Source organism: Alosa sapidissima, chromosome 7 (genome assembly GCF_018492685.1).
Source record: "Alosa sapidissima isolate fAloSap1 chromosome 7, fAloSap1.pri, whole genome shotgun sequence".
In the NCBI taxonomy this organism is placed as follows: Eukaryota; Metazoa; Chordata; class Actinopteri; order Clupeiformes; family Clupeidae; genus Alosa; species Alosa sapidissima.
In genome coordinates, this window is record NC_055963.1 from 25922692 (window position 1) to 25934364 (window position 11673).

General features: G+C 43.6%; 1 protein-coding gene across 2 annotated transcripts in view; it reads right to left on the bottom strand.

Moving 5' to 3' along the window:
- The window catches only part of LOC121712764 (leucine-rich repeat-containing G-protein coupled receptor 6), an 84643-nt gene that overhangs the window by 25642 nt on the left and 47328 nt on the right, over window positions 1-11673 (bottom strand). For both annotated transcript variants that reach the window (XM_042096719.1, XM_042096718.1), the window contains one exon: window positions 8961-9032. In XM_042096719.1, the coding sequence (XP_041952653.1) occupies window positions 8961-9032 (72 nt within the window). The remainder of the gene's footprint in view (window positions 1-8960; window positions 9033-11673) is intronic.

The window sequence follows — 11673 nt, forward strand, 5'->3', positions numbered from 1 at the left end:
AACCGAGTTTATAAGAAAGAGATGCATAAACTCTGCATGAAAACATTAGGGGACCAGGCATCAAGGCTGTCCTCACACTTTGCACATTTTGTCCTGACAGCAATGTGTTTTTTGAATTGAATCCAATAGTAAATAACCACCTTGTGAAGGAAAGGTCAGCCAGAAAGTGCCGAGATTAGCTAATTAGATCATTCTAGCAAATTATAACCCTTCTCAACTAATCATGATGGCAGCCTCCACTCCAACTTTGGATAAAAACTTTTGATGGTCTGATAGTGTTATTGGAAGGTTGTGCACTCATATGATCAGAATGTGTAGTCATGTTGGCTAATTTGTTCTTTTTAAGTTAATCATTTGTTCTTTCTAAGTTAATCATTTTCAAGAAAAGTAATTGAGTTCTCAGTCCTTTACCATATGAAGGATCAAAAAAACACCTGTGTAATCCTTGTCCAAAGAGACACTAAGAGAAAGACGCCAATGGCATTATCTTCATTACTGTGTACCTACGTACAGACACACGTCATTGAGGAGTGAAGGTACCGTTGTCTGATGAGTCTGCTTTTAATCCGTGTTGAAAAGTGCTACGGGCAGTGGGGTTTAGAGAGGGCATAAGGAGCAGACCTGACCTGATCTGATGAAAGCCATGATGAGGTGATGGATAAAGTGAAGTCATGGAAAACAGGAGAAATGAGGTACTTTCATGAGTATGATAATGTGTTTTCTGTTTTTTTATATATGTTTAAAAAGAACTGAGAGAAAGGAGAGAAGAAAAGTAATGAAAAAAAGGCGGATTGAAACCCACTGATGTGATGAGTAAATGTGTGAGGCACTAGATGGCTCGAGGCTATAGCAGTGGAGATAGTGAAAGAGAGAGTCTCTCCTGGCCCCAGAGCGGGCTAACGCCTCTCCCACCAGACATGTGTTTTTATCTCAAAATGGAAAGATGAGGAGGGGTGAGTGATAGAGGGATGAGTGATAGAGGGGTGAGGTTATCTGGGGATGGGCGAGGAATCCACGCCAACTCCTATCTGCTCCAAGTGTCGGGGAATAGCTGTGGTCTGGTCAGACTTGGCTAAAACAGGCCGCACAGCAATAATATCACACTTCTGTCACGTTGTTTTGATTGTAGAGATGTCCCACTTGGCCTAGTATTGCCCAGTATTAACCTCTGTAGGGATTGTGGGGGAAATTTATGGTCTTGGTGAAAAGGGAGGGGGGGGGGGGGGGGGGGTTGGTTGCTGAGATGGTTGGTTTGTGTTTGCCTGTTCATTCTCCATCAAAGCAGATGGTATGGGCCTTGGAGACATCTGTTGCAAACAGCGCATAACACGTTGCTACTGTGCAGAGTGCAAAACGGGAAGGAAGCTTCTATCAACATTGAAAGAGCGCTCTTAATCTTTATGTCATCTGACGATGTTCTACACAGCCAGTCTCTGCTTGCCCCACAAACACTGAGATGGTTGTGTGGCTTTCAGTTATTTCACTCATTCTGTTTTTAGATCATTTCGTTTAGCTTGAAAACTTTAGGTTGTGGGAAATGCAATTGTTATTGTTTGACCTGATATGCTTTTCACACATGCATAACTGAATTTAGAAGTGGCCCACAACTAAGAAAGGACTGCATACTGATTCTAGCATTAATATAAACAACAATCCTTAAAGCAAATTGAAGAATTATATTATTTTACATTAAAACATATAATATGTCATATTACATAATTTAAAAAAAAGAATGGTTCCGGATTGCCATATCATCAAAATGCCATGACAGTGATAAAACAAGACATCCATCCTCTCTTTCATGACATGTGAAGACAGTGTGGCTGATAGCCAGACAGTTTGACTAGACTTCTCGTCTGGGCCCCTTTAAATATTGCTTCATGCTAGTTTTCCTCACACAGGCTTTAATTAAAGGTTATTTATTTGGAGGGTGTGTACTGTACCTGTTGTCAGTATTAAAGGTGGATTAGATTGGGACCAGATCAAACACTGCAACTGGAGTCATAATAACAGGGGACGGAGATCAGTGAGGAGGCAAAGTGCTTCTAAGAGTTTGGTGGAGTCAATTACATTATGAGGCTGTGTAAGTTTTAAGATATCTAAGTTGTGAAATGGTTGGGGGGAGGGGTAGCTAGAGAGTGTAAGTAGCTTTGTAATTGGATACCAACTATCTGTTATCAAGGCATTTAGATGCACTTTTGAGTCGAATGAAAGGAAGTGGGGAACGATGGAAGAAAGGACTAATAACTGCATTTCACAACAACAGTGACATACAGTTTGCTATAAAGTCAAAAAATATATCTCACTTGCAGTCAATCAGTAAACTATAATCATTGGCAGTGTAAGGCATAAAAAATATGACACAAGACTAGAACATCATGCTATTCTGTTACTTTGCGTGATACATCTGCTCTGCAATAGAACAAGGTAAAAGTCTATTTAGAGGACTGAATTTAAGGTATCTATCTAACATACACTCCTGGCATAGCATATACTCTCCCTTCATTTCAAATCATTTTTACTTTTTTTTCAAACTAAATGCCAAGAGATGACGCTTTGACTTTGCAGTCAGTCTTCCACGAATGCACTTATTTTTCGTGGAAGCATGAACTTTTTCTGGATAATATTAACTTGTTGCCTTGCAGGCTTTGTCTGAAAGCTGTTAGAGATGTAAATTTTGTTGAATTCCCTTTAAACCACCACTTTCTTGGGAGCCTGTTCAACTTTGGATGTCAGAGGGATTTGAAGTGAAATAATTTTGGTCAGTGCGCTACTTTGAAGTCATTTAACTTCCAGTAATATCACTGGCAGTTGTTGCCTGCCCTAGGGCCGATTCTATCCATCACGGTCTGATTCATTTTAGTAGCAGCAAATGTTTTTCTTTTCCCTACTGTCATACAGTAAGTCATATGTTGTTGTTGAACAATATAACCTTAATAAAACAAATGAACTGTGAGGTTCAAACACATCAAACAGTAAGAAAATATTAGTTATCCAGTGGGAAATATAATATTTTACTTTCCTTGCTTTTTGTGCAACCAGAATATCACAATAAAACAGCATGGCCATAATAAATAGTCTGCATATTGCTTTCTGATCTCTCCCTCTCTCTCTCTCTCTCTTTCTGATGAATGTATTAGTATCTTGTCCATTCCTCTTTGCAAATGAGTCTATTACGGACACTGTGTGTGGTGCTCTTGTGCTGCTCCCTTGGCTGGGCTGATCTGAGGGCCACTGCATTGAACAAGACATGTTACAAATTACCCCACCGGCTCCGTGTGGCTAATGGCATTGGCAACACGGGCGGCCTAACTGATTCCATATGGCCTCGACAGACACTCAATGACCCAATTTATGGTTTATTATAGCTTGTCTCTGCAGGGAACACCTCCAGAACTCTGTGGTAGGTAGCGTACTGTAGCATGGCATAGTGTACACTCCGCCTCTCGTATCCACCTGTAGCAAGGCCGGCCCCAGGCTGAGACAAGCTTTAGGCGTGAACGAGTTAGTTTAGGCTCCGAAACACTCGTGAAGATTTCTGGGTATTTTCTCTTACGATTTGTTATGAGTACGGGATATGGTCATGTACGGGGAACATGCGATGTGACAAGTTGTTTGTTGGTTCTGCCCTGCTTAGAGAGTGGGAACTGAGCTCACCCACTTAAACGCGAACTCCAGTGAAAATACACACACACACACAGACATATACAAATACACACAGGGAGGCACACTCCTACGTGAGCACACATACAAACTTCCATGAGTTCATCAAACATTTTCTGGGGCACTAATAAATACAATTCACCCTCAAAATCGAAATATTAATTGGATGACATCCCCAAAGGCAGAAGTACTATCATCAGATGTAAACAGAACAGACGGTGCCAGTTCTCATCAAATCTGCTTAAGTGAAGTTTGCTCCCAAATGTGTCACATTACTGGAAATGACTAATACATTTCTAACTGCTTCTCAGTGCTTAACAGATTTTACTGAGGTTAAAAAGTAAACACTTTTTTTGTTCAAATACACAAATTAGACGAGCAAATATACGCAGGCCAGATGTGAATTCCTATCATTATACCCAGGCACATGGGCATGCGCACTGTGCTGTGGTTTGTGTTTGTAAATTGACAGGACATTTTGCATACCTAGCGCTCGGATTTTACCATGGTTCATGATTTCGTGGAACCACAGAATGAAAAATAAATCTATTCATCACAGCTGGAGGAAAAAAAAAGCAAAAACGCCAAAAAAAATCATTTGATTACATGAACAGCGTAGCCTCTCAGATATTATCTTTCAGCATGGAGAACCTCTCCGTTCTCTCCTTTTTCATCTTCAAAAAGGATAAACATGCCATAAACTCTGCTTTATGGCAGTCACATCCTTTTTGGAGACGTTACAAAGGAACAAACACCACACATAAAATGTTACGACATGCAAGTGTACCATAGGGACCACTATAAAAGCCGGTCTCCTTAGAGGCAGGAGCCTTCCAAAGACGTGACCGCTCTATTTTGCTTTCTGGGATGATACTCATAAAAGACCTGAGTGAGCACAGTAAACGCAGCTCTGCGTCCAGCTCATCTCTCTCTCTCTCTCTCTCTCTCTCTCTCTCCCTCTCTCTATCTCTCCCTCTGTTTCTCTCTATCTCCCTTTCTCACTCTTTCATCTCCTCTATCAACGTGCACTGAAAGATGAGGGACAGTGAGGGAGGGTAGGGTGGAGGAGAAGAGAAAAAAAATGAAGCTTTCGCTCCGTAGGCATCCGTAATAAAAACATCATATGCAGGCGCTTAGCTGTGTACACAGCGCAGCGCAGATCTAAAGGCAACAAGTTGAGCGCTCATCACGGGCCGCTGGGTAGGGCCGGGGGTCTGTTGGTTTCATCAGGTACTGGGGCTGGACATGATGGGGGGAAGGGTGCAAAAATTCCCCCACCTAATCTCCGGAGTGCGGTGAGAGGAATTAGTTCAGGCAGTCATGGCGTCACTACAGGTCATGTCACTGAAGAGACTACACACACACACACACACACACACACACACACACACACACACACACACACACACACACAAACACACACACACATACAGAGCCAGGTGCACAAACAAATACTCATGAGCAGACACCCCCTTCTCTCCAAACACACCTCCACACACACACAAAGGCATGCATGCACACACACAGACACACACACACACACACACACACACACACACACACACAAACACACGCACACACACACACACACACACACACACACACACACACACACACACACACACACACACACACACACACACACACACACACACAGATTTCTACAAGCCCACACCTTATTCATCTGCTTTCATCAGTGAGCATTAAGTGACCACCACACACAACAAAGACAATGGGGAGCTGCAGGTTAGCCTCAAGGGCCTTTTGGCCATTGCCCAAATAAACAAACCTTCTAGGTTAACCTCAGGCATCCGGTCTGAGTGAGCACACTTCCCAAATGGTGGTGAATGGTCTCCACTGGGTGCTAGCGCTAGCGGTTCTAGAGTTACACAGTGCTCCACCATTTAACTCCATTAGCTGTTTTGGTATGGTTGAGGAGTGGAGTGATTTGGTGTGGTTTTGCCTCAGTGTAGAAGGCTTGCTTATTGTATCTGCAACTGAGAGAGATTTTGAGTCAGTCAGGAGTCAGGACAGATAAGAAACCTGCATTGTGTTCATCAACATTGTTCTATATGCAACTCCAAAATAAATCATATAATTTTGTTGATTCATAAATAGTTTTAAGGCAAGTTATATATTCATTTTTGTAAGATCCTGTCAACTGAGCTGTCTAACCTTCTGTGTGCATTATTTCTGGGTAAATTTTACTGTCATCCTTCCTAGGGGAGATCATTTAGAAGGCATACTATGTCTGCAGAAAAAAGTATTTTTACAAATTGCATTCTTATTTAATGTCTTGCATCTTTCACAAAGATATGCTTGGCAGACACATGACCTTGAAGACCAGATTGCATGAAAGGCTTCAGTGATTGTCGGATGCAGATGCAATTATTTTCATATGTTGGGAAGAGGCACCAGTCAACTATGAGTCAAGCTGAGTAAGATGTTATTAATGCCATTTTAATGTCTTATACACATTTGCTTGGAAATGAATCAAAGGATAATATGTATGTTCCTGTGTATGTAAAGATCTGTTCCTGAGTATGTAAAGATGTTGCTTTGTTGATCTCTATTTGTGATAGTACCATTTCAGAGAGTACCATGATCAGCATAAAATGTATTTAATTACTTTAGATGACTGCAAATTCATGTTGAATCAGTGTGTAATGATACTATCCGGGTTGGGCCTTTAACCCTGTGGGAGCACATCTGTAATTAATGTTGTAGTGTTTGTATCTATGCGTGACAATGTCACTTTATAGACTTCGCAGACTTGAAGGGTATTAAATGAAGTCACATCAGTAGAAAATCAACAGAGGAATATAGCGCAATTATTTATGTAATGTATTATTGTTGTCTTTCTAGGTAAAGGATATGAAATGCTCTGATAATTCCAGGTATTTATTTTTAAGAGGGGCTGAAATAAATAACACATGTCTAAATACCCTGTCATAAAAAAATGATCAGATGCACAAGCTGAAATTGAGGAGGTCAATGGACATGAAGAGCACACAACTAAAAAATCCTCCCAATGCGCCCTTGTGATTATAAGCAATTTTGACAAACAACAATTTTCTCTGTAGTGAAGTTAGTTGTTTTTCCTGGATTTTGCCCCTTAGGGTAAAATCATCCAAGGGCATTGTTCTATCAAAGAGAGACAGAGAAAGAGTGTGTTTTGAGGAGAGTGTGTGTGTGGGGTATTCTGCAGTCATTTCGGCCTCAGACAGAGGGAGCAGCCTTTTGCTTTGACAGAGAAACCATAAATATTGATATCTGTAGAATATTACATTTCCTCCCCTATCCCCCCCCAGCCCCACTTGGTTGCTGGCATGTGTGGCGTGTCCATGACACTCCTCTGACAGTGCCAAGCATTTTCAATCACAGGCATTTGTCTCCGTCGTAGATTTCTTTTCCTTTGTTTCGTTCATTCTCTCTTTTCTTTTCTGGTCTTTTTTTTCTTTTTTTTCACATCTTGAGGCCCATCTGCAACATCGCCAACTCTGCTGTCAGTGCTCATAAGCGAGTGTCCAGGTGCTTTCCATTTCTCTGCTAATACTCTCCCATCCCGTGGACGCCGCGTCTGAGCTAAGCCAGGTTTCACCTGAACAAATTGCCGTTCAGGGGGGCTCCGACGCAAGGGGTGGGTGGGGGTTAGGCATGACCAGTAGATGTATGATGCCTCATCACCCCCAACCCAGATACGCAGACACACACACACAATTTAATACGCATTGAGAGGGTTCTGGATCTCCTCTGCTGAGGGTCTACTTATCACTCATTCAAGAGCCCACTCCTCTCTCCCTCTGTTTCTCATCCCCCCTTACTTACCACCCACCCCAACAGCACAGTGTCCCTTATAAGAACGTCATTCCTGGAACCCCCACCCACCCCCACATCATCCCGACCCTAAACTTCACTCTGTGTGGCCCAATCTTGAGGCTCTCGCCTTTGCTGTTTAATGTCTCATCGGAGTGCTGATGAGCAAACACACGTTTTCCACAGGAAACCGTCTGATTGGTTTAGACTAGAAGCAGCTCTGTCATCAGATGGGATCCTCCTCGTTCAGTGTTTTTTTTCCCCTCCCCGTTCTGACAGACAGAGCTGCTGAGGGGGATTCGCCTCTTCCTCGTTCTGTGGAGTGGACATTGCCATAGGAATTACGTTTTTGCATTAATTTGGCACGAGAAAACTGTTCCACCAGCTCCCGTCAACTCGCCAAATTCACTCCAATACTTTCCTTTTTCTTTTCCGAAAGAAGTGAGCGTGCTTAAACTTGATACGCACTCTATTTGTTTGATTGTTTGGGGCTTGCCAAGAGCTTGATAATTCATCACTGTCAGGACGAAAACAAAGTATTTGATGAGGTTAATTTCCTCCTCTGTTCCTTCCACTATTTCTTGTAAGCACGAAAGAAAAAATGCTGCTTGCTGCACGTTGGCCCAGTTCGAGAATTCTGAGAAACTACTCCTGTTTACTGGATCACGCTGGATAGGAGCTCTCGCTCTGCCACCATCACCACCATCACCACCACCACCACCACCACATTGGGTCTGTGAAAAAGTCGCCTCTGAAAAGCCTGTCGCCTCAGCAGTCTTGAGACCATCCAGACACCAGTCTGTGCAAACACCCAGGCTGATGGGCTGGCAGCCACTTGCTTTTCCACCATGTGTTATGGCATTGGGCTCTGCTTCACAGGGGCGCAACGCAACCAGGGCACCAGGCCCTGCCGTTGAGGGAGCGATGGGGGCTGCCACAAGCCCCCTCTCCAGGCCATAGGCCCAGGGCCTGTGTAGCCACAGGCACCCACAGCCCCCAGACCTCAGTGGGACCAAACACCAGCCACTTGCAGTACCGAGAGGGAGGGAGAACCAACCGATCTTCTTTCAACTCTACCTTCTGGAAAGAAGGTTTGTAGAAATGTAATTTGGGGATTGGACATAGTGGTAGTATAGGATAGATGTACTGCTCTTTCTTTCTGCACACACACACACACACACACACACACACACACACACACACACACACACACACACACACACACACACACACACAAACTATTCAAACTTTCACTATTTTGAAATAAGCTTTCTGCACTATGTCCCTAAGCTAAAATCAAAGCTACATTCTTGCCAGTTATATTGAGGGCCTGTTTGCTTATCACATATAATATGCTATCATTACTGACTGATCATATAGATTTCCAGTTTATTGCAGTTGAATCAGAAACCTCAGGAAACTGATTTGAAACTCAGGCCACATAGGCCTGCATGCAGTGAGATATATGAGCATCTACTTACAGCTCTGACAGAAAGTGGAGGTTGTGGAATGCGTTGGGCTGGATTTCACTGATGTTATTCATGCTGAGATCTCTGTGGAAAGAGGTAAGAGAACGGAATCTTGCGTCAGACAGAGATCAGTAACTAATCCACAGTATCTGCATACTCACACATTGATGCATCGGATATACTGCATTCATTTAAACATGCATTCATGCCATTGTTTACACAATTATTCCCTGCCATCTGTTCTGTGGGCATAAGTTTCACACAAGAATCATTATTCAATAGATATTTAATAAGCTTGAAAAATATCAGAAGAATGTTGTGTACATAAATTTCCAATGCTTCAACAATCAAGTGGAAAGCCAGAGCAAGAGATTGGGAGGGTGGGGAAGTGGAAAATATTGATTATATTTACAGAGCAATTATATGCAATTCGTGCACAGATCCTCACATTTCAAACAGAAATCATGGTTGTGTGAGCGGCGGCGTCTGTTTTCTTTCCCTTCTTTTTTTAGACCGCTCAATAATAACAGGCGGCGTAATTATGAAATCCCGAAACCTGGCGTCGTCTTTTAATTACTAATCCTTTATCATTTTCCTCCCCGATTAATGCAAAACCAGAGCCAGTTGGAGCGGAAATGGCTGCCGCCGCCACAGCCGCCGTCTCCGCCGCTGCCGCTGCAGCACTGATGAAGGCTGAGCGGCCTGACATATCGGATTGCAGCCTGTTATCTGCTGTGCCAATAGCGTTCCAGCATTTTGATTAAGGGCCCGCCCCGGCCCATTCCCCGTGGCAGCACCTGCAGTGTGACCTGCTCAATCTCTGGGCCGGCTGCTGCTGATGAGACGCCCTGGCCGTGGCCACTTCCGCGACGTCCGGCCAAGGACCCCTTCAGATGAAACATATGGTTTCTGATATCAAAGACACTCCACACCTGTGCGTTTTACCATTCTTCAGAGAGGGAGGGAGAAGAGCGAGGGGAGGGGAAAAAGAGAAAACTTTCCGCACTGAATCATTGTTCGGCAGCTGTAATTTCCTTTTGGTGTTCCTGTTCTTTCTTTTGTTTTTTTTTTTTGATTGGACCCTAGTCCAGATGTTTTCCTACCTCTCTAATCTACCCCCCTCAGCTCAATCACCACTAAAATGAATTTCAATTTTTCTTTCTTGGGGGCCCCAAAGTGGGTCAAGACTAATTTTCATTCACACTTTCATTTCCTTGCCTCAATGTATCTTGACTGAGAGAGAGAGAGAGAGAGAGAGAGAGAGAGAGAGAGAGAGAGAGAGAGAGAGAGAGAGAGAGTGAGAAAAAAAGTGGTCATCTCTGGTGCCGGTGTGGGTCGTCAAACCTCAGTGGGAGTGCTTTTATCTTCTGGTATTCTGCTCCGATGTGAAAGGTCCCTCTGCTGACGTCCTTCAGACCAGCCTGCTGACAGTTCGCTCAATGTCAACAGCTATTTGTCGGAAAGTCATGAGCCCAGATTTACCACAAGAAATTCATAATGAAAATCTCATGTTAGAGAAAACAGGGCATGTCTCAAACCATACATATTCACGCCAGCACCAAATATCAACCTTACATATTTTGAGAGGCATATTTGAAGTGAAATTCCGAGGGAAATCAAGAACGTGACAGATCTGTCATTGTTGGCCAAATGCAGTCCTAACAAGCTAACCACCTGCCAATGGAATGTCACAGATCTCAACAGACTATATGTTAAACTTCGACTACATGGTGTTCTGGAGTGAAACTTGTGACTTGCGAAAAAAGACCCCCGCAATCCATCTCGCCGTCTGGCTGTTTCTCATCTTTCACATAGCATTTATAACAAAATCTGAATGCATAACAGTATGGTCATATACGGATCAACAAGACAGTCAGCCAGAGGCCAAGGACTTTACACCAGCTGCACAGCAAAGGCTATTGGAAGGCAAACTGCTTCTCAACTACACGAGAGAGCAAAACCTACGTTTACCCTCAGATACATGTTAAACTCATTTCCGGACATTGCTGACCGAATCAAAAAGCCGGGGCACTTTATTCCAAGACCCCGTCTCCTCGTCCTAATAACCATGAACCAGAGGGAAAAGGGCAGCGCCGCACGACGCGAGACCACCGGGCTCGCAAAGGTAAACTGAAAAGTCTGAAAATATTCCCTCGGTCAGATTTGATACCTGCCTATTTATTTGTTTTGTCAGGCTGTCAAGGCAAGGTGAAATGCTAATGTGGTCGGGCCAAGGGCCCGGGGCCCGGGGAGCGCCGCGTCAGGCTGAGGAGAAACAGGGCCCCGACCAGGACTGACCTCGCCGTGATCTGCATTTCACGACACGGTGGCGAAGCACAGGCAACACACAGAGCCAGAAGCTGCAGAGCAAAAAAAAAAAAAGAAACTCACCTCTCGCAAAACAAATAGTACACGGGCCTATTGGGGGGGGGGGGGGGGGAGAACACACACACAGAGCACACAGGCACGCATTTACATAAAACATGCTGTGCTCTTCTGCTGTCCAGAAATAATTGGTGTAAATAATTTGAAATGCTGTCATGGAGGTTAGATTTATCGATTAACACTGTTCTGCACGGAATTGAGTGCATGACATGTGGGTACAGCCAGCCTTGCTTCTGCAAGTCTTAAAATAAGCAGCAGGCTATTATTAATGTAATTTTTGTGTAAACACAGCTTTCGGCAGGCAACTTCAGTGTCATTAGTCATGATTTATGGGTACAGT